At 37.9% G+C, this 27403-nt stretch overlaps 1 protein-coding gene across 1 annotated transcript; it reads left to right on the plus strand.

The window, feature by feature from the left end:
• On the plus strand, positions 1 to 26993 carry gna13b (guanine nucleotide binding protein (G protein), alpha 13b). Its single transcript, XM_073839319.1, has 4 exons — positions 1 to 295; positions 8129 to 8355; positions 15511 to 15561; positions 23458 to 26993. The coding sequence occupies exons 1-4, from the start codon at positions 13 to 15 to the stop codon at positions 24028 to 24030; spliced, it is 1134 nt and encodes a 377-aa protein (XP_073695420.1). The 5' UTR covers positions 1 to 12; the 3' UTR covers positions 24031 to 26993.
• Positions 26994 to 27403: the final 410 nt, after the last annotated feature.

Below are 27403 nucleotides of genomic sequence, written 5' to 3' on the forward strand. Positions count from 1 at the left end.
AGTTGCACAAAGATGGCGGATTTCCTGCCGTCCCGGTCCTTTCTATCCATTTGTTTTCCAAACTGTCTTCTCAACAGCACCGAGGCGGAACAACTAAGGAAATCTAAAGAGATAGACCGAGGTCTCCTGAAAGACAAAACTTATGTGAAACGGCTAGTCAAGATACTTTTGCTCGGCGCCGGGGAGAGCGGCAAGTCCACTTTCCTCAAGCAGATGCGCATCATACACGGCCAGGACTTCGATCAGCGGGCCAAAGAAGAGTTCAAAGCCACCATTTACAGTAATGTTATGAAAGGTAGGATGCGCGTTTTTCATCCACAGTGCCATGCGGGGTCTCAACTTGACTCTTAGCGGGGTCCGAAGGGATGAGGGGCTGGTGAAACGAGGCTTAGCTAGCGTTAGCTGAAGTTGCGCTGTAACCTGCCCAGGAGAAACGCCCATGTTATTCTCTCAACTTTTCACCGTCGCGGTCTTGAACAAAGACCTCTGCGAAGGACCACATTTCTGTCTAAATCGTTTCCTAGCTAGTCCTCACATTAAAAGTGTGAGTTTACTCGCAGGAGTGATCTCAGAGGTCTGGAAAGACAGTACTCGGCTTTGAATTTACCGTTAATCAGAAATGAACGCTAGCGCTTAAGTTTTAACGCCTTCATCAAGAGCGACTCCGCTAATTCATTTAAACTCAAACTCCTACTTTAAAAGTAGCATACATGTTCGTTTATGAAATTTTATACTCATAAATACTGTAATTTTGGCTTTTTACCAAAATCTCAAGGCTGTTTAAAGAGCTGCTAAATCTCTTCCAGCGTGCTAATGTTTTGTCTCCCCGTGTTAATGCCATAACCGCAACTGGATTATGTAAAATAAATCAATCCTGTATGAAAAGCCTGGCTTAAATTGTAAATCAGCTCTCTCTTGTTTGTTGGTATGCTGAGCCCGTCTCATAAATAACAAAGAGACTGGTGTTTACCGAGGGCACACCATTCAACTTATATTCAAACCCTACAGACCCTTGCTTTTTGGCTTTATTATGGCGTTTTTACATTTTAAATGAAAGGGTGATTTTCAGATATGTATATTTGTAGTAAAGGACGTGTCTGAATTCACGTGTTTGGGTATCTGTGAAATGGGTGGAGTCCAGAGCTCTCAGACTAGCACATGATGGGTTCACTGTGGCACCAACCACTCATCAACGCCTGTTATGGAAACAAACCAGCTTTACTGTTTCTGCCACAGTTTGAAAAGAGCTGAACTTCTCAGAGTGTCCTTAATTTGTCATATGTGACCCTGGACCACAAAACCAGTCATAGGTATCAAGTTTGATACTGAAAACTGAATAAATAAGCTTTCCATTGATGTATGGTTTGTTAGGATGGGACAATATTTGGCCGAGATACAACTATTTGAAAATCTGCAATCTGAGGGTGCAAAAAAATCTAAATATTGAGAAAATCGCTTTTAAAGTTGTCCAGATGAAGTTCTTAGCAATGCATATTACTAATAAAAAATTAAGTTTGGCTATATTTACAGTTGGAAATGTATCAAATATTTTCATTGAACATGATCTTTACTTAATATCCTAATGATTTTTGGCTTAAAAGAAAAAATTATCTTTTTTTTTTTTTTTTGCTATTGCTACAAATATACCCGTGCGACTTAAGACTGGTTTTGTGGTCCAGGATCACATGTGAGTTAAGAGTTTAAGGCAAATGTCTGTTTTTCTCCTAGCAGCTCGTGTTGGGTTTCCGTCATCTCGCTTTATCGTCTTTCAAAAGGGGATGTGATAAATGATCAGTACCCACCTTATATAATACGGGGCTCCCTGTTTGGGCTGCCTCAGCTGGGGATTTCCAGTGCCTATTGCTATGAAAAGATTTTGAGATTTCCTGTCTGAGATTAATATGTCACAACGGTCGTCATTTGCAAAGGCACCACAATGACAAATGGTTCAGCTGTGATCTCACTGAGATTCGTCTGTAGCATCGCTAACATCATATCGTTCCCTAGCTCAACTTAAACAGGAAGCATTTAGTCAAATGGCTTCTTGGCTAATCCGAAGGCATTCCAGAAAACACGGAAATTTCTACTTATAATGTTTGGAGATGGAGAAAAAGCACTTTAACAATCAGTTGCATTTCAAATCTGTTTATATTGTTTAACTCAAGCTTCTTCTCGCATGTACCTGTGAAGATGTTGTGTTGTGAGATGGTATGGTTTTCTCATTGTTTCACATTCCAAAGGTCAAAAGTTAGTGAGATTTTTTTTGTTTTCATCATTTTTCAGTCTAGTATGCTCACCCAGGCTGTAATTATTTGTTAAAAAATACAGTAAAAACTAAACTTATTTTTAAATATATTTTTTACAGTGCAATTTATTCCTCTTATGGCAAAGTAAAATTTCAGGCAGCTGTTACTTCGTCTTCAATGTCACATGATTTTTGCTACAAATATACCTGTGCTACTTAAGACTGGTTGTGTTCCAGGGTCACATATAATAGAGCATGAATTAGACAGGAGGAACTTAGCAAGGTTTTTTATGAATGGTTGTAATTGTTACCGCTTGTAATGAAGTATCTATTGATAGCCATGTTCAATTAATGTACTGTGCATTTCTAAATAATTTAATTTGAGAACAAGTCCAGTTCTCAAATTATTATATTCACTTTGTGTGACCAGACTGAAACACCAGCTGTGTGTCAGTGTAGTTTATCTTACGAGAGTGTAGGACAGTATGGATGAAATCCTACCTTCTGGAGCACGTTGTTTATCTTTTCTAACTCAGGCATGATTTTGTTTATAATCCTACATAGTTTAGCCCACCATGCATTTGTTGCATCCTGCTGTTGTTTATAGAATTTGATGTGAAATTATATTCTCGCTGACGTCAGATCTCATCTACTGAATGTACCGTTAAATCTGCAGTTGTAGTAAAGATTTAAAGACGTGTTTTGTTAGACATAGTCTATTTTCAGGTGAAACTGCATGTTCGTGTATATCGTGAGGACACCCTCAGAGCCACAGTCACATGGATGCAGCACTTCACAACAGATGTGGGATGTGTCAAAAGAGGTTACGCTTCTGAGCACCTCTGCACTTTCGGTTTCCTGCACAGTGGAGGTGTCTCTGTAGCCCTGTTTGATGCCTTTTATTTTGTATGTGAATTGACATGTCCTGTGATGTGACATATTTTAATTTTTGTCCCAAACTATTTTTGCGCACTTTTTGGCTCCCAAGAGGCTAAATGTGAACTATTTATTTGAAAAATAACTGTCACACTGTAAAACAATTTAAAATAATCTAATGAAGGCAAAACATTATTAACAGTAGCTATAAAAACTAATTTCATTTATATAGCACTAATCAAAACAACAGTAGTTGACCATTGTGTTGTGCAAAAAGACAAAAGACAAATATCTATATATCTTAGGGCTGTAACGATACGCGATATGAAACCGTAATCGCGACACTTAACTTGCCTAACCAGCAGACTGAAAGATGTTGGGTATTCTGAAATTCGGTATAATTGCCACCCATAGCTGTCCTACACAACTGTGTTCCCAAACAGCAGGCATCCACCTCCGAAAGCAGTGACCACATTTATTGTTTTATATTTTGTACATTTTAAAGTTAAATTATTCTATTTAATGCACTTAGAGAGAGAACTAGACGTTTTCTTAAGAAAAATTCATAAAAGTCAGAAGTTAGAAAAAAAACTCAGTAAATTGACTTGTACCTGAACTTTAAAGGAAACTTAACCTTCTTTTTAGTTGTGGTGTACTGTCTCAGTCTAAATTAGATTCACACTGTTGTTTTAGGAAGCCAAACAAATTAGAAATAAAAGAAATAGCAGCAATTTTGTATTATAGTTATTCATATGAAAGTAATAGCCATATATTGTGAAAGAACTGCACTGTAAAATGAAAATTAATATTTCATAGATATGTGATTTTTGCATTACACTACAATAGGGAAATTACAATATTTCTTTCCAAATTTCTACACTTGAAAGACATTTTCAATTTGGACTGCAGTAACTTTACCCATTTAAACCACTAACTGTCAGCAATTCGTACTGCACTTTTATGCTTTCATATTAAAAGAAACGGCAGTAGAGCTTTTATTTTAACAGAAAACTCAGCTTCAGTGAAAATAGGCTTACAAAACAAATCTAGTGAAATGCTGTAATCATCTGCTGCAAAAATAAAGCACAACTGGTGGCCGTTGCGTTCTCAAACGCGTGCTAAACTCACAGCACATGGAATAAACGAGTTCACTTCATTCACTGTGAACTGAGGCGTTCTAAGTTGTGGAAAACACCAGATCGCAAGCTGATTGCCTGAACGAAGTGCGGGCTTCACTTTGAAACGCACAGCAAAAACACTTGAAGGGATTAAGCCATATTATGCTTTTGGTTTTAGTTAATTTGACAGATACTGTGCCAAACCATAATGGCCCAAAACACAACTTGAATGTCCTTTTATGTCAGAATAAAAAGATTAAACATATATTTTAAAAACTACGCTTTTTGCCCGTAAGACCTATCGTTTCATATCGTCATACGACCACGAGGATATCAAGAGTTTTGGTATCGCGATACCACAATATTGATAATATCATTGCATCCCTAATATATAGTCATTGTCTTATTGCTTGGGCTTAACATACCATGGGAAGCTGGGTTGCTGTGTAATTAAATTCTGGCATGAAATTGTTAAGGCTGACAAGCTCTTTCTCTGTAGGGACAGTACAGAAACTGCACTGTATGTAACGCATGAGTATTTTAGACCGAATGGCTATTTGCTTTCGCTGATGTGCATCTATGGACTGCTGTTATTGACTGCTTCAGGACGTGCATATAATAGAGACCGCTCTTTTTACATGCAGTCTTGTGCTGCACTAATGGGCTTCAGCTTGGGCATTGCCGACCTCTTAAAGGGCTTACGGTTAAACACTCTTGACCTGGCGTCACTTCACGCCGGAATGTGTGGCGAGAACAATAAAGGACTTATCCTGTGAAAGGACCCCGGAACAGGCTGATAACTGCAAGTGAGGTCCAGGAGAATGAGGAATCTTGTGTGAAGTCCTCCATAAATCAAATTCTTCATGAGTTATATTGAATAACAAATGGTTTAGATACAGCATGTAAATCTGTGAAGTAATAGGCTAGTTTTTTTTTTTTTATCCATTCATTATGTCATTCTCAGCTGGCCAATAAACGCTATCTGAAAGGTCAAAAGAGCTCTTGCTCTTTGTATGTCATTGTCAGAGAGAGCTGCAAGTGGAAACTGGTTCAACAGGTTATTTCTACTGTGACTGCTTGAGACGCCAGTTTTTGAAAGAGAAAGCCAGGTGTGAAAACCAGCTCGCAATGTGACCAACATCACCACTGTTTTCACTGATACTCAAGCCCCCACCCAGGAGTGGTGTAGGAAGTTGCAGCCCCATGCCTTATGCTTGATACTTGGAACTTGCCAGTACATCAGTAAAGTGTTAATCTGTATATATCTTTCTGTTGATACAAGCAGGATTTTCATGTTGTTGCTGTACTGCGTCACAAAAGTGGACAGATAGCCTTTGAGATGAGTGAAGATATACTAGTCCTTGTCTTTTCGTAGGACACATGATAGCTCCTTTGCTCTTCGGAGGCTCAGGGGACAATCTGTGCATTTGGTGTAATGCAACTGTGATTCACTATAATTTTTGCACTTATCAGTTAAGCATAAATTCAAGCTTTTTGAGACTCATTTAGACTCAACCGCAGGGAGGTATATGATGTTTATGGCATGTATTGTGGTTGCTGCAGAAATCAAATTTTTCCATATAATGCATGTTCAGTAATAATGTAGAGATAAGAGAGCAGAGTTATTGCAACACATGCTGTTGATGACAGCACAGTTAGTGAGAGACAGGCTGAGGTGAGAGAGACAGCAAGCAAACGGAGCAGCATAGACTGAACATGCATGTGAACACTGCAGCATTTCTCAGCTCGCTTACTGTATTACAACCAGAAAGCACTTTACCACATTAAAAGCCCAATTTAAATGTACCCGAGATATGATCGTGGTCTCTGCAACCATATTTGGAGGTGGTTAAGGTATGGTTTCGACAAAGGTGTAAATGACATTGCATTTCTTTATCAGCATACAACTGAAATGCTCAAGGCAAAGTTTGCACTAAAAATAATCATTATTAAATGTCACGTTGAGTCAGACTGCTTTTAATGACACTAGGAAACGTTTTTGTTCAAAGTACAATTTGAAAGATTGTATGTAATTGCTATTGTTATGGTCTTGCTTCTAAAATTACGATTCTTACCTTATTAAATGTAAAATTATATGTTAATAATATTAATTTAATGCATTTTTTATTGAAAAGTTTGGGATCAGTAAGATTTTCAATGTTCAAATAAGGTTCTTATGCTCATCAAGGCTGCATTTATTTGATCAAAAATACAGAAAAATGTAATATTGTGAAATATTATTACAAGCATTATTAAATACAATTATCTTTCTATTTTAATGTAGATTAAAAATCATATTGTTCCTGTGATCAAAGCTGATTTTTTAGTATCATTACTCCGGTCTTCAGTGTTACATGATCCTTCAGAAATTCTATTCATTATAATATGCCGATTTATTATCAGTGCTGGAGTCAGTTGACAGTTTTTTTTTTGTTTGTTTGTTTGTTTTTTTAGCAAAACTGTGATACTTTTTTTTTTTTTTTTTTTTTTTTTTTAGGATTTTTTGATGAATAAATAGTCAAAAGAACAGAATTTATTTAAAATAGTAATGTTTTCTAACAATGCACTATTGTTCAAAAGTTGGAGGTCAGTAAATATTTATTCTTTCTTTTTTTTTGAAAGAAATGAATACTTTTATTCAGCAAGGATGTGTTACAATTAAAAAAGTGATAGCAAAGACTTATATATTTAAAACATATTTATATTTTGAATTAATGCTGTTCTTTTGAACTTTTTATTCATCAAAGAATCTCGGAATCACAGGTTCCAAAAAAATACTTGGCAGCACAACTGTTGCCAACACAGATAATTCTAATGATAAATCAGCATATTAGAATGATTCCTGAAGGATCATGTGATGCTTAAGACCAGTGTAATGGCTGATGAAAATTAAGCTTTGGATAACAGGAATAAATTGTATTTTAAAGTATATTAAAATACAAACCATTATTTTATATTGTAATAACATTTTGCAATATTACAGTTTTTTCTGTATTTTTTAAAATAAATGCAGCTTTGATGAGTTTAAGAAACTTATTTAAAAAACATTACAAGTCTTACTGATCCCAAACTTTTGAACAGCAGTATATATTTTTTGCTGTGCAATTTGTGCCATTTATTTCATGTATCAAGAGTGATGAGTCTCACAAGCCCTATGTTGCCGGTTCTTTGTTTGTTTGTTTTATTCTAGCATTATAAACACTTAACGTGTGATCTGATCACTCATTTTAATGAGTGGTATCCCATGAATTATTTAACTGAACTACAGGAATGTTTCTAAAGTAGAGACATGCAAATAGCGAGATAGCCTTTGCTTAAAAAAGAAAAAAAAATCTGGCAACGAGACTGAAAACATGTCTTGTTTAAATAGTCTTTTAAAACTGTGTTTGAATTTAGAGGTGATCTGTGATTCTTTCTGTGGATTTCTGCAGCCCTAAGTCATTAGTGATGCTGAATCTGATAACGCTTGTTGTCAATTAGTCTTTACACAATACACATGTCTACACTGAAAGAACACAAAGAAGTGTCTTTTAGTTCACCTGCTGCTGTTGTTCCTTTAAATGCAATGGGACTTTCTGCATAGCTGTGTGAAGTTACTAAAAAGCTCTGCATTTCATTTATGTCCAGAGATATATATATATATCCAAGCAAAACCACAAGCCTTACTAGCATGCCACTGCACAGTTGTAATGCCTAGTTTCATACAGACCGCTTGTCACAATAGATAAATGAAGTTGTGGTAAAATGTCCTATTTGTGATATTAATTGTGTCCTAATTTCCTGTGTGTTAAAAGAACTGGGCTCTAGTGCTGTTTGCTTTGTTACACTCAAAAAAAGCATACATAATCTAAAAATATTTACATTTTTTCTTCTATTGCTGCCCTCACAGGTGTTCGTGTGCTTGTGGATGCCCGAGAAAAGCTGCATATCCCATGGGGAGACCCTTCAAACCAGGCACATGGAGACACCATGATGGCTTTCGACACGCGATCAGCTATAGTGTCGCAAGGGCTGATGGAGACCAAAGTGTTCCTGCAGTACCTGCCTTCAATCCGTGCCCTCTGGGCCGACAGCGGCATACAGAACGCATATGACCGGCGCAGGGAGTTTCAGCTGGTGAGTTTCCCAACTGTATTTCTCTTTAATGATGACTTGAAGTTGTAATTTATTTCACTTCTGTAATGTGATGCTTTTTTGAGCAGGCGGTGGGATTGTAACAGTTGCTGAGCAGAAAATGTGTTTTGCACATATTGAAAATGATTACCTTTTGCACAATAAAAACAGCAGTAGGGAGATTAAGAGAGTGAATATTGTCTTAATGGTTTTAAAACTACACATTATTTCTAGTCATTATGGTTTTTAGCATATGGTACTTCAGGTCACAGTCACCTGCTTTGCACCACAAAGAGTCTATGGGTTTTTGGCAGTTGACAAAAGTGTTGTGGTGGACAAAAAACCTTTTAGAGACTTTAGACCCCAACTGAAAGTTTTGCGCATTGGCTTGCCAAGATGGTGTGTGTGTATATCTAGGAGGATGTGTAAACCACATCACAGTTGTTCAGGCGTGAGCTGTGCATTTTTTATCTGTCTGTTTTTGAGGACTTTGCTTATCAAACCTGAGTAACGGATTGCTATTCCTGTTTTTTTTTTATTTATCAATCTTATCAGCTTGGTTTGGTAATTTTTGGTTTTCCCCAATAAATCTCAAACGATTCCTCATTAGAGCCTGACATAAGCAAGTGCCATCTTAGCAACTTCAGACTTCTCTAAACGCTCTCAGTTCCTAGTGCATTACTTCCTCATTTGAAATGTTGATTTCACCAAAGCACTTTACACCCAGTGACCGACTCTTACTATTATGATTTGTAGAGATTACAGAGAATGAGAGATTACAGATACAGACTGATTCACATTTTTCCCCAACATTCATGAATAAAATTGATTAGGTGGAATTAGGGTTCTTGCACTTGTACATCACATGATCACAATCATGCATGCAACATGAAAATCATGTCTCTCTTGATCTAGTGCTGTAGTACTATGTGCCACACTGGTGTTAAACAATTTAACATGCATTGCAAATGCAAATTTGTTATTTTCACTTTTTATTCATTGTATGGTTTCAACATGAATGGCACTGTGGCATTATTAAACCTGACATTTTAATTGTCAGTTGATAATTATTTGTAAAGCAGTTGTCAGCCAAAATTACATGACTGTGACAGCCCAAGGCAATTTTATGACTGTGATTGAGCTCTTAGAATATACAGTTGAAGTCAAAAGTTTATATACACCTTGCAGCATCTGCTAAATATTGTTTCATAAGGGATCATACAAAATGCATGTTATTTATTTAGTACTGAACTGAATACAATTTCACATAAAAGATGTTAACATATACTACAGAAAATACTAGTTGAATTTATAGAAATGACCCCGTTCAAAAGTTTACATAAACTTGATTTTTAATACTGTGTTGTTACCTAAATGATCCACAGCTGTGTTTTTCAGCATTTTTCTGTATTTGAACCCTTTCCAACAATGACTATGGTTTTGAGGTCTGTCTTTTCACACTGAGGACAACTGAGGGACTCATATGCAACTAATACAGAAGGTTCAAACGCTCACTGATGCTCCAGAAGGAAACACGATGCATTAAGAACAGGGGGTGAAAACTTTTTAACAGAATGAAGATCAGTACAGTTTTCTTATTGTGCCTAAATATCTTTTTTTTTTTTTCATTTAGTACTGCCCTTCAGAAGCTATAGAAGACCTTCTGTGTTTTAACCTTCTGTAGTAGTTGTGCATGAGTCCCTCAGGTGTCCTTATTGTGAAACTAAGGGTCTCAAATTCATACAGTCATTGGTTTTTCAGCAATGTTGTATATTTGAACCCTTTTCAACAAAGAGTTTTGGATTTTTCTGAATAACAGCGGGCAACTAATAACAATCACTAAACAAAAAAAAAAAAGCTGTAGGTCATTCAAGTAACAACACCGTTTTAAGAATCAAGTGTATGTAAACTTTTGAACAGGGTCATTTTTATAAATTAAACTATTTTCACTTGTGGGCTACATGTAAACATCTTTTATGTAAAATATATCATTCAGGTCAGTACTAAATAAAAAATAACATGCATTTTGTATGATCCCTCTTATTTTGGTAAAATAATTAACATTTTGCAGATTCTGTAATGTATTTAAACTTGACTTCCACTGTATGTAATATGATATTTCCCTATGCTAATGTAGTTTATTTCAGCCATAAGCATAGATCGTTTGCTTTTGCTGAGGAACAAAAGGTGGTCTCTGCTCACTTCTAGTGATCCTCTCAGCGTGGGCAAGTTGGGACTTAAGCAGAGCCGTGGATGTATGCTGTTCAGGACAAGAAACGACACGACACTGAGCCGCTTTACTGCGGCCCAGATCTATGGAGCTGATAACATGGTAGATCTGCTCTTCACCAATCTCAGGAATCTTCATTTGCGCTGGTCAGAGGCAAATTTGTCAGTTACCATTGAGGTTGTACGCTCAGCTCGCCTGTTAACTAGACGGGCTCTTCCCTCGCCTCTGCCACAGGCTCTGGTGATTTGCATGCCGTCTGTGTGAGTGAAGGCAACAAAACAAAACACTTTTGTGTCCTGTAATCCACAAGCCACGTGTGCCGAGTGCAAAACATTATCAGACTTCCTGCTTTCACAACTCTGCCCCTCCAGCCTCTGGGGGTTATGGTATGCACCCGACATGCAACAAAACAAAACTTGTTCTGGATTCCTGCAGCCAAGATCCCTTCGCCTCTGGCTCCTCCTCGCTCCACCCCTCCTCTTATTTCTGGGCATTGCATAATCCTAATCCACCGCTTTATTCCTCGCCGTTCTGCTCTCACTGCCCCCGAAAAACAGCACCGTCACCCGTCTTCTCTTGTTTGTCTTTTTAATGTCTGCTTTGCGCTAAAAAGCCAGTGCATAGTTTATAACTGTCTAATTAAGTTTGGTGAATCATTACAAGGTTTACTTACAGTCTGAGCGAGTGAGTGAGGTTCATTTTAACCGCACTTACTGAAGGCTTAATCTGATTTACTTGTGAGACTGTGCATTTTCTGAACACGACTCCCTGTTCAATTTAGACAGTCATGCTCCATTATAAAATGCAACTGTCTTCAGCGCTGTTCATCTCCGCTGCATTCCCCGTGGGGTCTGTGATCTCTGCAGACATCTCTGCAGTCACCGGAAGACATATTTTGAAAGGAGACATCCACCCAAGTATGCTCTCTCCTGCTTTCCCAAACATCTTTCTGTGCTCTGCTCACCCCATATAGGAAAGAGATAGGAAAGCATTAAAGAGTTCTGTTTAAGGCCTAGTGTCTCAGGCTTGCCCGTCTTCCCCATTCCCTTCATCTAATCCTGAGATTACCAGGATCTGGGAGAAGGATTGCAGGATCCGTCAAGGAATGTTGAGCTGTGATTATTACAATGACTCTTGTGCATTGCTGCAAATCTGAGGCACAGAGGAGGAGCTATTTGTCCCTCACTTTTACTCATTATTGGCATTTATGCATTACAGACTTTATCTTCAGTTATCTTGACAATTAAGTTTTCCAATGTGAGAGCCTTTTACATAACACGTTCAATTTGTGCACTACTCCTTTACATACTAATTTCTTATGAGTTCTTCCACTGAGAATGCAAAATTGACTTTTTTTTTTCTTAGCAGTGAGTGGACCTTTTTTTGAATCCCCAAAAAATCTAAACGGTATGCCATTTTGATCATACTGCTCAGGTCCAGCCCATGATCGCTGATGAATTGTCTCATATTAGCATATTGCCTCCCTCAGCCAGTTGTACGCGGTGCTATTTTTACACGCTCGAGCAGCTGTGGCGACATTTATGACAAGCCTGAAAATAGCATTTACCAGACTATGGAAAATCATTTACTAAATATAAAAAATGCTTTAAAAACTTTGAGAGACCTCACATGGCTATTTGAACCACCAAATGTTGACATCTGTGCTATCAGTATAGTAAAAACCTTTGGTAAACTTTTTTTCATGGTAAGGTTGACTTTTGCATGGAATTACCCTTTATAAATTTATTTAAGGTTTTATTTTTTATTTTTTTTTATTTTAACAAACTAAGGTTTGTGCCACTGCTTCTCCAAACTTAACAGTGGTGATTTTGGTGATTACCAAAATATTTTTTTAGCTTTCTGTATTGGTTAGTCCTCCAATATGCATAGCCTAAGCTCTTTAGTAACAGTAGTAGACTATTTCTAATGGTATAATGTAATTATTGTTATCTATGAAAGAAAGGCAGAAGAAAATAGTCAAGTGCTTTAGTGTTTTTTGTTTTTGAGATAAAAAGTACATAAACAGTGCAAGCAAGAATGCAAGCTGTTATGAAAGGCATAGAATGCCATTTTTGATACGTGAATAAATACTACTTGGTTGTTTCAGTTTGTTATTTGCCCAATAAATTATAATAATATTTTTAGATTTAAACCATTTTTGACAGATTCCTAAAATATTCGTGTTTTCTCTTTATTACGACAGGTGGTCTAATAAATTAAGCATTTTGTTTTAATAGCATTCAGTTGGCATGTTTGTTTGAATGACATTGGGCAGAATGTAAAATAGTGAATTTAATTAAAACAAAAATTGGGATTTTTTTTTTTTTAAGCCGATTAATCAAAAAAGTAATCAGCCGACTAATGGATGATCAAATAATTATCTAATGTTCAAATTGGTTGCTCTCAATTATACTGTAATGTTGAATGGCTTTAGTCAATGGTTAAATATTAGGAAACATCAGTGATATTGATATCAATGATACTCACCTTCAGTCATATAAAAAATATTTAATATATATTATACTACAGGGCCGTTGAATGCTTGAATCTGATTGGCTGACGAACGTTCTAGAGGTGTGCATTGTTTTCAGGGAAACGCACGGCGAACGTAGTTCCAGGCAGCTTTTGACCGCAGTACATGTCTATATCACTTCGCCACACATTTCAGTTATTTCAAAGGCCCTTACAGCCCAAAACAGCGAAATAACCAAAAGCTACAGTGACACTGGCAAAACTAATACATACGGTAAACAACAGGATAAAAACGACAGATTATGTCCATGTTTTTGCCACAATATTACGTTTTATGTACGGAAAGCACATACTCTATTTCTCTCGCTCTCTCTCACTCACAGACGCACACACATACAGTTAGCACTCACGTTAGCATTCACGCTAATGTTGTTAGCGCATCTCTGATGATAAACAACTTAAAAACGACATGACAGTTCTCACGCGAGGTAACAACGGCGTGGTCTTGAAGAAAATGAACTTAAAGTTTAACTGTCAGTAGAGACGATGCTGCCAGTCACCTTTGAGAGACACACAGACTTGAGAGAAGTAATTTACGATCTTAAACTCTCTCCCCCCTCTCTTGCCGTCTGTCTGCTTGTCTGTCGGTCGGTCTAAACTTCATTATTAACTGCATTAGTTTGCTATCAACTGCTCAAGCGTCGTTACTAGGTCTAAAATGACGTTTTGGAACTAGCAACGAAGCTGTTGGATGAGCTGCGTAAGAAATTAATCCTACTCACAATAGCGTTTTAAGGATAAAAACCGGACGAATGTCTTGAAATATATCATCTGATCGATGTCTTGAGGTGTGGTAACTGAGGTGTAAGCGGAATAATTGACTTCGGGCCGTAGAATTCTGTGAAAATAATGCACACCCGAGGTGGAACAGCCACTCCGCTTCGCGTCGTGACCGCATCACCACCGCGGGTGTGCATTATTTTCACAGAATTCTACGGCCCGTTGTCAGTTATTCCTTACTTAAAAAATATACTGTCTTGGTTGTTTCTACATTAACTTGAAGATTGAATGTGAAATTATTGAATATAAAAGTTTATTAAAAACCTTTAATTTTGGTGGGATTAATCACAATTAATTTCAGAAAAAAATTTGTGATTTGAATTTAATTTTTTTTTTTAAATTGATTGACAGCACCCCACTCCACAAGTCTTTTAATAGTATTCAGAGGATTATAAAACTATAAAATAAGTATAAAACAAGCATAAATTAGAGTGCCATTATAATATTACATATAATTATATAATAATATAGTTTTTTTTTTTTTACGTTTTCATTAAGAGATTTTGAGTTCAGACACAGACGTTAGCTTCAGATGTTGCTGAGTTAACAGGACTTCCTTTTCAGCATTGCTCAGAAACTGATATCCTGGCCTGCCCCGACCATGTTGTTCCTGTGTGCCCACACCCTTCATTGAAGATGAACAGCACAGTGTGGCTGTGGCTTCATGCCCAGCTGGGGGAGGGTTTCCAGGGGTTTTCTTATGACATAATCCCCTCTCTACCGAAAGCCACCTCAAAAGACCTGCACATACCTCTTGTAGACCTCAGTTAACCCCAAGATGCAAATGGGTGCTGTAATGCTTTGAAAGGGTATTTTATGTCGGAAATGAGGAAGACTGACTGTTCTGACTGTTCCCACAGAGCTTTGCTCTACAGTTTCAGTTATCATGCACTGAAAAAGACGAGCATCGTGAAGGAAGCAGAACAGAACTCCTTCCTCTTGTCCCGTCAACATGCCAAACTGTTGAAATTGCAAGAGGCTAATTGGTCCGTTATACATCTGAGCGTCACGGAACATTAACTCAAGGCCTGTTTCTGTTTCCTGAGCAGCTTGTTCCTGTTACTCAAGATTTTCATTTTCCAAACCAGAGCCCGCCTTGGCCCTGCTTGTCCATTTTATAGTGTCTTGTGTTTGCTGGTGGCGTGCCTCACTGAGGCCAACTGTCACGAATACATGGCCGAAGCAGGAGGTGGTGCTACTACAGCACTAGTACAGTCACCACTATGAATACACACTAAGATAACCAATAAAACTACAGAATTTCCCCTACAGGGGTAAACAAAAGATGGCAGTAACATTTGCTTTTCAAATACAGTATGCTTGTAATTACTGACATCCTGTGAGAGGGCTTTTCATGAGTCACGTCCGTGTGTTCTCGTGTTGAATGAGGCCCTTGTTGCTTTGAGTGCTTATGTTTGCACGTCTTACATGTTCGCAAATTGCCAAGTTCATTTAAGAACATTTATCTGTGATAACCTTTGAACATGCTTTGGTGGTGTGTATGAGCTCAAATACATTAAGTATGAAGATAGGAAGACTGATAGCATTCTGAAATGATGTCTGTATGTCTAGTTTGAGCTTTGACTGATTCTCTCTACTCTTTGTCATCCTCACAGGGTGAATCAGTGAAGTATTTCTTGGATAACTTGGAAAAACTCGGAACACCGGTAAGCATGTGGCCGTCTGTCATCAATCTATCTGAGGTTTCTCACCTCACATGTTCTTTCTAGATGTAATAGTTATATATTTATCAATAATTTTAGAGTGAATTCTACAGAATGTCTTTTACTGTGGTAAAATGTATTAATGGGAAAGCACTAACAATTAGCCAGATTGTGTAATAAACAAATATGCTTTCATCTTTGTAAATGGCAACGTTTCTATTCTGTGGAAATTTGCGTGCACACATTCCATGTAGGCCCGGGAACTGATGAGATCGAGACACAGCAAATCTCATTTGTCTTGGTATCCGCTAGTAGTTAGAGTAGAAAGTTAGGAATCTTGTCCTTTTACATATGATTTAAAGCGACTGTTCACCTAAAATGAACATTCTGTCATCATATTCCAAACCTGTGTGTATCTTCTGTGGATTTTTTAAAAACATTGACAACCAAATGCAGGTTGGAGCCCATTGTCTGAGCATGGTATAACTACAGCCTGGATATGTCCAAGGACGTGGCTTCTAATTGACAGACAGATGTCAATAATGCGTTGTTTTCTCAAACCATTTCAACGAAAACTCGCCCTGTAGCTGATTCTACAGATTTCACTGGCTATGTCAATCACAGTGCTGGTTTTTTACTAAATGCTACAACCAATACTAACCCCTAACCCTACCCTACACCAAGGGCTGGACAATTAATCTAAAAGTAATCTTTGGCTGCTGGGTGGGTTTTGTGCTGAATATCATGCTAAAGAAAATGTTAAAAATGGGAGATAAGCAGTAGCAGTGTTGGTTAAGTTACTCTGAAAAAGTAATTAATTACTAGTTACTAATTACATCTTCAACAGTGTAATTAGATTACTGTACAAATTACTCTCTCCAAAAAGTATTTAATTGCTTATTACTAACTTTCTAAATCCTATATAAAACTCAAGTTAATGATACAAGGATAAACATGAAACGGTTTTTTAATTCTTTCAAGTAAATAAAAGATAACTACATAAATTATTCTGGTCACACTTTGGGTTAGGGTCCAATTCTCACTATTTACTAACTATTAACTATGACTTTTGCCTCAATATACTCCAAATTACTGCTTATTAATACTTAGTAAAGTAGTTAAGGATTTAGAATAAGCTCTTGCAGAGTGACATGAATATGTGCTTTTTAAGTTATAATAAACAGCCAATATCCCAGTAATATTCAGGCTAATAATGAACTAATTAAACACTAAAGTGTTACCAATATTCTTAACTCACCAAAGTGAGAAGGGTGAAAAAATGAGAGTAATCCCTTACTTTATTTTTTCAAGGGAAATGTAATTAAATTATAGTAACAAATTACTTGGTAGCTACACTCTTAAAAATAAAGGTGCATCACGATGCCATAGAAGAACCTTTTTTTGTCTAAACAGTTTCATAAAGAACCTTTAACATATGAAGAACCTTTCTGTTTCACAAAAGGTTCTTTGTGGTGAAAGAAGGTTCTTCAGATTATAAAAAAGTAAGAAAGAGATGATCCTATAAAGAACCTTTGACTGAAAGGTTCTTTGTGAAACCAAAAATGGTTCTTCTATGGCATCGCTGTGAAGAACCTTTTAAAGCAACTTTATTTTTAAGAGTGTAGTTACACCCAACACTGAGCAGCAATCAGTAAAAGTTCATGCAATATGAGGCCACAGAAACTGGGGCTTCGTCCAGTTGTAACTCCCCAATTGAAACTCGCCGGACAACAAGACCTTTTCATTTGCACACAGCATCACTGCCCACTCCTACCTTGTGAATTTTGAGCCCTTTGCATAGAACAAGCAATACAGATATATGTGGAAATAGCTCACAGTTAAGATCACGGAAGAATTCCCACTAATATTTCGGTTAGAGGGGAGAACCGGAGCTTCATACTCATCCCCATGCCACTGCAACCCACCCCCCCACCCCACCCCACCCCAAAGATCCACCTTTGAATGGCTAAAATTCAAGGGCTCCAGTACAGGGCTGGTTGCATTGTAATGGTCCCAGGCTGAGAAAACCTGTATTAAACATTTTTAAAAGGCATATAGTTCATAGACATATGTTCAACTTTGTGCAAAAAGTGATGCTTAATTTATCGACTTTTGAGTTCATGGCCCATTTTGGAGATCTGCAGGCTGCAGTTATATCTCAAAATATTTTGTTACGAATTTTCATTTTCGGATGAAAGGGATGGAGTTTTCCCAGTGCATAGTACCTCTTTAAAAATAAAAATCTCAGTCTGTACTTGCGCACAAGATACTGATCCGTTTCATACTGAAAGATTAGTAAGTATAGTACTGAAAGAGCCAGCATCGCTAAAGAGTTCTTTTATATTCACACAGTCAAAGCAGCATGAGATAAATCACTTTATACAGCCGAGATATGATTCATTTCAGCCGAGGATGAAGGAAACACTGAATGGTGAATGCTGAAGATAATGTGAGACTGATGAATGCCCGTCTGTTTGTTGCCTCACAATGCTGTGGGGCGTGACAGGGTTGCCCTGTTCACCAGCCAGCACAGACAGAGAAGTGAAACTTGCTCTGCTGACATCAAAGGTCACGTGTGTCAACCCTTTCCCATAATACTTTCTATAGCACCTTTTTCACATAACATTGTACCAGTTTTAATATAAGATGGGAATAAGAATCAATCTGCGTGTCATGAGGCTGTGATTAAGGATGACCATATGACAGTTCCTCATCTGCCCATGAGGGTTTTCTTACTCATTCAGATGATCCGTGTGCTCACGCTGATGAGGAATGATGAGCATGTGTTTTATTTATTTATTTTTACAAGTAATAAACTTGTCGTGATCACATTTCAGTAGTAATACCAGAGAACTTGTCACAATTCTCTATAATTTTAGCAAACAATAATAAGAGTTTATAAATGAATAAAACTTCAAGACTTACTGAGTGACTCAATTAAAATAATCTGACAGCAGTTATTATGCTAATTTTGTAATAGGCCCACATCACTTTCCTCCACACTTAAACCATGATGACAATACCCAGGTAATGAAATGAGTCAGTATTGTCAAAACTGTGCAAATAATATGTACTTTTAGTTTTGTTTTTGAAGATTTATTAAGTTTCAGCACTTTTTTTGAGATCCCTAGTTCCTATTCCTATATTTATAGTTCGTAATTTCAGTCCACTTTTATATGTGGAGTGTGTTGACAGATTAGTTTTTAGCAGATCATGTAAGACATTCATCAGTGCAGCTGTCAAAGCATCAGTGTCTGGCTGATGCACGAGGCGCCAGTGCAGTTCCCTTTGCGTCATGTGACTTGCCGCCTGCCGCTCATGTTCTCTCTCAGTACTAAACGGATGTTTGCGGTTTCGTGCTCTTTCTTGATGCTGCTGACTGCAGTAAATGTGATGATTAGTATCTCAGCTTTGACTCCAGGCAGCTCTGCTTTAGGACAAAGAATCAGATAACCTGTTTTAAATTCACGTCCTATGAAAACGCCAACACTTCAAATCACTGCCGCATCAGGAAGAGAGACCGAGAGGACAGTTCTTTTGTTTCCCCTCATATCTCACTTTCTGCATTACGCTCCCCTTGACGTCACTCTGCCGTACGGTCTCAGTTCCCGTGTCTGTCGCTCTGACTTTATGTTCTGAGAAAGAGGAAGCAAAGTTGAATGCGCTCTGCTCTAGCGGCACGCCTCAGACTGGCCTTTTTCTTTTCTTCTTTTTTTTTTTTTTGTGAGCCAAACGGCTACTCTTCACCCCGCCACGTCACAGTAGTGTGGACCCACTTCTGCAATCACACCATCGACAAACAGGAAGAGGAAATGGTGCATACTTCCGAGTGTGTTCAGAGAGGGAAATGGCCACTTGACTCTGTTGGAAAGTATGTGTTTGTTTCAGTTTACGTTCATCCTACTTGGATGGATGCAGTGTGGGTGTCATGTTTGGGAAGAGACAGACCTCAGCAGCCCAGACTCATAAATATTTGGGAGGAGATGAGGAAGAAGGGTTACTTCAGGCATGTGACAAAGCACATGTCAGAGAGAGATGTGTATGTTTGGTTATAGAATTGAATATTGGGTTAAATCCTAAGCCCCTAATGGAAAAGATCTTTATATGTCTAGAAATCCTTATTTAACATCTCAAAAATATATTAAATACTTAACTTGAGCTCTGACAGCATTTACAGCAAGCTGATGATTACTACTGGAAATTATTTCCATGTTTTTTTAAAAGAAGTCTCTTCTGCTCACCAAGCCTGCATTTATTTGATCCAAAATTCAGCAAATGCAGTGATATTGTGAAATAGTTTTACTATTTCAAATAACTGCTTTCTATTTTAATGTTTTTTTAAAATGCAATTTATTCCTGTGATCAAAGCTAAATTTTCAGTATCAATACTCCCGTCTTCAGTGTCACATGATTCTTCAGAAATCATTTGAATATGCCTATTCGCTGTTTAAGAAACATTTTATTATTATTATTTAATATTTTAAACAGTTGGAGTAATTTTTTTTCAAGATTCTTTAATGAATAGACAGATCTAATATCAGCATTTATCTGAAATAAAAAGCTTTTGTAACAATATACACTATGCCATTCAAAATCTTGTCATTTATAATTTTTGTTGTTGTTGTTTGGGAAAGAAATAATAGAAATTAATACTTTTATTTAGCAGGAATGCTTTAAATTGATCAAAAGTGATAAGACTGTTACAAAAGATTTCTATTTCAGATAAATGCTGTTCTTCTAAAATTGTAAAAATAAGCCAAAGAAACGTCAACAGTTTCTAACAAAGGGAAGTCTTTGAAACTGTAAGGTAATAAAAGTTGATTTTAAATGTAAATCTTAAGCAACAGTTACTCAAGATTATTTGGTGTAAAATGCATGTAATTTGTAAAACACAAACAATGCACATTTTTCCATGGGCGCAGCTTTCAGACATGAGCACCAGCCACTCTGTGTCTGTAAAGACTAAATGTTGGCTGTGGGTCCTTGATGAATGGCTTGTCCATTAAAGGCAGGTGTCTTTGACGTCATCCTGTCTGGAATTTCAGAAATCTCTCTCAGGTCTTGTGTGTTAGAACTGAGCACTGTTCTCTAATCGACTTGATACGTCTTACATTTGCTTTAGTGTAGAGTTTCATCTAATGCATTTTGAGTGCTTTTGCCCTTACACTCTGTACTGGCCAGTGCTTAGATCCAGATTCACCTTTTCACTAATGCTTTACCCTCACCCCCCAAACCTCCATCTCTGGTATGCCAGCAATGTGGAGAATGAGTCATGAACTGGCTGTCATAGTTGTGTGTTTTTTCCCCTGTTGTCCCCAGAGTTTGAGTTTCAGGTTCTACTGATTTATTATCAGAGTATTAGCATTTTTTTCCAAGACTGAATGACTCAAAAATAAAAACCTGATGGCAGAGTTATAATAATTTTGTAATAGGCCCACATAACTTCTTTAAGCATTTGAACTGTGATGATCTAGGTACTGAATTGAATCAGTATTGCTAATACTGTGCAAGTAATGTGTAGTTTTTGTTGTTTTACTGATTTATTATCAGACAATTTTTTTTCTTGCTGAATGACTAATGGAAAACCATGAAATCTTACAATGGAGTCCGAAGTCTGAAATCATGTTTCTTCCTTTTTAATGAAAAAGTTTTGATTAGAAAATAAATGATAGTAGCTTAACAAGTCTAAAAATAAATTAACACAATTATTTTATTAATTAAGTTATAAGTGTTATGTTTCTAATTCATTTTGTCATAACTTTTTATTTACTCTTAATTTTTAGGTTAAAACAAAAAAATATATATATTACAGACGTTTGGACCCTGCTGTATCTGTATTTTATATAAAAATGTGAAATGCTAAAAAATATTTAAAGGATTAGTTCACTTCCAAAATGGAAAATTTCCTGATAATTTTCTCACTCCCATGTGATCTGCGATATTCATGTCTGTCTTTCTTAAAATGAAAAAAATAAATAAATAAAGGTTTTTGAGGAAAACATTCCAGGATTTTAATGTCTTTTAAAGTAGCCAAGTTGTCAAAGACTAAAATTGTCAATAACTAAAGAAATAGATTGACTACTAAAAATATGTTTTCTCAAGACTGGAAAACAGTGCATGACTTTTGCCCAGATTTTTGCCTCAATTTGCAGTCTGGACAAGTCAACGCTGGTTGCCGAAAGTAAGAGCCGGTCTGTGGATTTCAGGCAGTGAGAGTTTACCAATTTCTCAAAAAAACAACAAAAATTTCTAAATTCCAAGTCAAGTGTTCTAAAATCCAAATATCCAGATTTTAAAAGGTGTATAGACCTTTTTCCTGAGTAAAAGATGAGCGCCGCCATTACGAATTCTAACGTCAGATTGAATGCTTTTCTGTTCCGGTTTCCATAGGAACCCATTCAAATAGCGTCCATCTGTTTTTAATGTAGCTAACGTCCGCTGCTTTGTGTGATCTACACTCATTAAAGTGAGGCACTGACAAATGACGGTCATTGCGACATTGCCAAGTGATGGCGCTATGGAGCCATGTGCTTTTTAAAAACACTTTAATAGGTTTAACATTAGTTTATTAGCTTGGAATATACCCTAATTTGACTAGAAACAATGCAGACCGGAAATGCAAAGCATTCTTTCAGTTAAGAGTCGGACTTTTGCTTCCGTGTTCAGGAAAAACGTCTATAGTTTATTCTGAACTTTAAGTGTGATTTATCAGATTATGGTATGCAAACTACTGCCAAATGATTTTATTGAATATCATATAGAGTGCAATTCTGTATAAGCGCCGATGGGAAGGTTAATTCTGCGTGTGATTTACTGACAGTGCACACATTAAAGAACACAGACGCAGCCAGATTACTTCTGTAATGAACAGCGCAATCTACCAAGAGCAGCGCAAGTTACCGCCTGCTTTAAGACATGCTTTTTTTGGGTGTTAAATCATGGCACAAATATCAATAGTAATTCGTGTTGCGTGATTCATTTCAATACTCTCCTCCCATAAATTTTGCGTCTGAAAGGGAAACTCCACAAATGCATATTCAATAAGGTCAGGTGCAAAAATAACTGTCCATGTCTTCTCAGCGCTAATTCTTCACTGCATGTCTTTAGTAAATCCTGTCAGTACTATTTTAATGCCAAAAGCGCAAGCTGTTAGTAAAGCTGGCCCTTAGTGTTCATTGGCCTGTACTTGGAGCTCACCAGCTTCAGTAATGGCTTTACACCAATCTTTTTTTATCAGAAACTTCAACCCTAAAGTAGACGTTCCTATCAAACGCTGTCAAAAAAAACAAATTCCGAATATTTGTTGAATTTAAAATAAAAACCCACATTCGAATGCAAAAACGTTGTATTAAAATTTTAGTTGTGCTTTAAGGAGGCAGATGATGATGTAATTGTCGTTGCATTATGTTTTTATTAGCCTATCCAGTTGAATCAATTAGATGCGGTGCTGCTGCACTGTTCATTAAAAATTCAGAAAAAGAAAACATCAATGCTGAGAACATCTTGTTTATGTCAAAACCGAAACTAAGCCGTTCACTCAGAATGCATTATTTTGCGCATTTTCTAGAGGGATATCTATCACTGTTGCGTTTGCGTCTTGAACAAGAGAGAAAGCCGTGTAAAATAAATGCATGTTCAACTTTGAAAAAACATCTCGACTTTATGACAGGTTTTTCCCCATCCCACTGCATCTCATGTTTTTAAATGAAAAAAGTACTCTGTGTGATTGGATTTCGGTCCTTTGTATTAAGCCAACTCAAATTTAGCATTTTAAATTTGAATGTCACTCGGATTTTGATCATATTTAAGTAAAACTTTCTAATTAGTTTTTTCAAATGTTGTTTTGAATCTTCCGTTTTCTCTTTGAAGTGGTTGACCTTTCTGTGTCTGTCTCTCCAGGACTATCTACCAACACAGCAAGACATCCTGCTGGCACGTAAGCCAACCAAGGGCATTCACGAGTACGACTTTGAGATCAAGAACGTGCCCTTCAAGATGGTGGACGTGGGCGGCCAGCGGTCGGAGCGCCGCAGGTGGTTCGAGTGCTTCGACAGCGTCACCTCGATCCTCTTCCTCGTCTCGTCCAGCGAGTTCGACCAGGTGCTCATGGAGGACCGGCAAACCAACCGCCTGATGGAGTCGCTCAACATCTTCGAGACCATCGTCAACAACCGCGTCTTCAGCAACGTGTCCATCATCCTCTTCCTCAACAAGACAGACTTGCTCGAGGAGAAAGTCAAAACGGTGGCCATCAAGGACTACTTCTCTGAGTATGCAGGGGAGCCACACAGCCTGGAGGACGTGCAGAAGTTCTTGGTGGATTGCTTCCGGAACAAACGCCGGGACCAGCAGCAGAAGCCCCTCTATCACCACTTCACCACCGCTATTAACACGGAGAACATTCGCCTGGTCTTTCGCGACGTCAAGGACACCATCTTGCACGACAACCTCAAACAACTCATGCTGCAGTGACGCTGCTCCAGCCATTCCCTTTCAGATCTCTCCAAGATAACCTGACTCCGATGTTTGTACTCCACACAGTAACCTTTCTGAATAGCTCTGACGTGCTTTTTCGCGAAGAAGGCGGCCTGTCAGGAGCACTGGACGGCCGGTGGCTCCGACCACTCGCACTTGTCCTGCCAAGAGAAGCTGTACGTGTCACTGAGCATCACCCTCTCGCCGAAGGTGCCAAACGCAACGCGCTCCTCTCTCGATAAAGAGGAGGAAAGCAGGATGAGATCCTAGCACTGTTCTTTGATCTGTTACCTTTGAGCCTTTTATTACTGACCAAATAGCAAGATGAGATGCAAACGCTGTTTTAACCTTTTAACAGGAACTATGTTCTGAGCCTTTCTGTCGATACCTGCCTGGCCTTAATTTTCTCCCCTCGTTTCGATTGGTGTTTTTAACGTGTAGATGTCTAATCAATTGTAAAATTTTAGAGCTCAGTTGTTTTGTTTTTTTACATAGATCTATGAATATATTTACCGATAAACTTCTTAAGTTATGTTTCAAAAGTTTACACTCTGATTTTCCTCTGCTGATGGATAACGCTCACCATTCGTACCACTTGAGAAACTGAACTTATACTGTGGTTAGCCAAGCTAGGCGAGCTGATAGATACAGTATGCATACAGCATAAACTCTCAGGGCTGAATGTAGACCACTTAAGCGTAACTCTTCGCCTTCAGGAACATCCACTAATTGTAGCTCTCCATCAGTGGCTGGAAATCGCATTTCCTCGCTGGCCTGCCCTAGCTAGAGTCTGGAAGAACTTATTTGTCCATCAGGGAACGGAAAACGGTTTCTTGTTAATTTATTTGCTTTCTTTTTTGGTCCGCAACCAAACTAGACCCCGCTGATAACAAAAGCGTCTGTATTCACAAGTGCCACGTGTTAAAGGTACCAATAATTCGAACAAATTTCCTCAAAAGGGATAGATCTTAGTATGTGAACCTCGTTCCCTCAACGGTTGTGTATAGCTACTTTGTATAGTGCCATGTCCGCCCTCAATACTACTGTTGTAGTAAGTATTTTATGTAAATAGTCTGTACCTCACCCTCCTCACTCTTTTTCTAACAGATATGTAACCTACACTGAAATGTATAGCTGTCGTTGTTTTTTTTTTGCCACTGTGCACCCGTAAATCCAGAAATACTGACTCCCTGGTGCATCCTCAGCTGAATGGTGCCTGTATGTCGTCTATGCATTCAGATGGCGGTAGAGGACTCTTTGTCTGGTGTCTGATTCTGCCTTACGCCCCTGGCTGAGGTCCCGGGAGGCTCGTGAAAAGCAAGTATTACGTCTTCACTCTCCACTGACAGTGTCCTGTGTTTTCTAGTGCCACTCGCTGCGCCCACTCGCTGTGCCAGGAAACCGGGCATTGCGGAGCTTTTGTTTTGCCGTCGTAGTATCCAATATTTAGTATTTCATTCACTTAACACACTCAAACTGTTCCAAGCACAAGATGCTGAAATGCTGAGTATCAACCATCAACCGCTAGTATTTGCTGCCTGGTTCTAGCATGCCGAGTCTTAAAACATTGTATTATCTGCCTTCGAGCTTAGAGACCTTAAAGGGAACCCTGGGTATCAAGACTTGCATAGCTTAATATAACGTAAATGATGTCTCTTTCTGAAATATGTAGTAGAAAATCCATGATTTACGTTATTTTAAAAAAATCTACATCATTGTATACATATTGTGGACTATGGGGGGTGCCATTATTTCAATGACGTGAAATGGTTGCGCTCTGTGAGCTACTGGCGCTACCTGTTGATATTTTTTTTTTCCCGCAACAACTTTTCAGTAGCTGTGATGTACTAAAAGCCTTAAAGGCGTCAGTGCTTAAGTGGAGAGAACAAAGACGCTGGTCTTTAGGAAGTTTTATTCGTCCACAGGCATCTTGCCATTCTTTTCTCCTCTTCTTATCACTAGGAAAGCAGTGAAAACTTACATTGTTTCCCTTGTTGCCTTCCGACTGAATATTAAAACCAAAAGCCGCACAATGTGGCATCCTATCAGTATTTAATTTTCCGAATTGTGTTGTGGTAAAAATAGCAACAGGTAGCAGCCAGGAGCTCTCCGAGTGCAACCATTTAATGTCATAGAAATAATAGCGCCCCCTACAGTCCAAAATATGTATAAAACATAAGTCTTTTATGGGTTTTCTGCTACAAATTTTAGTAAGAGACATTGTTATATTAAGCCATACAAGTCTAAATACCCAGGGTTCCCTTTAATAAAGCAAGTGTTATGTCCTTGCCAAAACCCAAAGGAATGACCGAGGACCTTTTCAAGTCCACAAGTTACAAACCCGAATGCTTGTGTCTGTCAGTATGACCGGTGGAGAACAAAAGCCACCACTGCTGCTGTCGCATTGGTTTGTCGTCTCCTAACGGTTGACGTGTTTAAAGGAAGGGCAATGCAGATAGATACACTACTTTAGCTGCATTCCTTCTCTGTACACTGCTGAGGGCGTGTGGAGAGAAGCGTGATTTTTGTCAGTTCTGTTGTCTTTTGCATTCATTTTTGTTGAGGATGGTGTATAAACAAACATGTCTTTCTCACTGTAGCTTTTTCTGAAACGTGATTCTGATCAGAGATGGCTGATTTGCTGGCCATTGTTTTTCGGGTTTGCCCTGATAATCAAGTTTGATTATTAATTATGCAATTATGCCTGCCACAAAGAAGAATCCCTAGTGCCTCCACAGATTGATGCCTCAGACGTGTCTGGTCCTTTTTTTTTTTGTACTTAGGTTGTTTGAATTTTGATTAATGTGGATGCTTTTGAGTCCTCATTTCAATAATTCATGCTAAAGATTTCATGACTCCTGTGCTCAGTACCGAATATAGACCTGCTTTCATTGTACAGTCTAACCTATGCTTCCTCATTCTTCATCATTGACCCAATAAAATCATTTTGCAAAAACTGACATTTTGATGTTTGTTTGTTTTTTGTTTTTTTTGGCTCTGAGTAACTAAGCAATTGTGCAGCTTGTTTTAATTTCTACAAATGTGACCCTGGACCACAGAAGCAGTCTTAAAGGAACACTCCACTTTTTTTGGAAATAGGCTCATTCTCCAACTCCCCCCGAGTTAATAAGTTGATTTTTACCGTTTTGAAATCCATTCAGCCGTTCTCCTGTTCTGGCGATATCACTTTTAGCATAGCTTAGCATAGATCATTGAATCCTATTAGACCAATAGCATCACATTCAAAAATGACCAACGAGTTTCCATATTTGTCCTATTTAAAACTTGACTCTTCTGTAGTTATATTGTGTACTAAGACCTTTCAGTTGATGTATAAATCTCAATGTCAGAAAATGCTCACAAATGTTTC

This window comes from Garra rufa, chromosome 1, assembly GCF_049309525.1.
Source record: "Garra rufa chromosome 1, GarRuf1.0, whole genome shotgun sequence".
Lineage (NCBI taxonomy): Eukaryota > Metazoa > Chordata > Actinopteri > Cypriniformes > Cyprinidae > Garra > Garra rufa.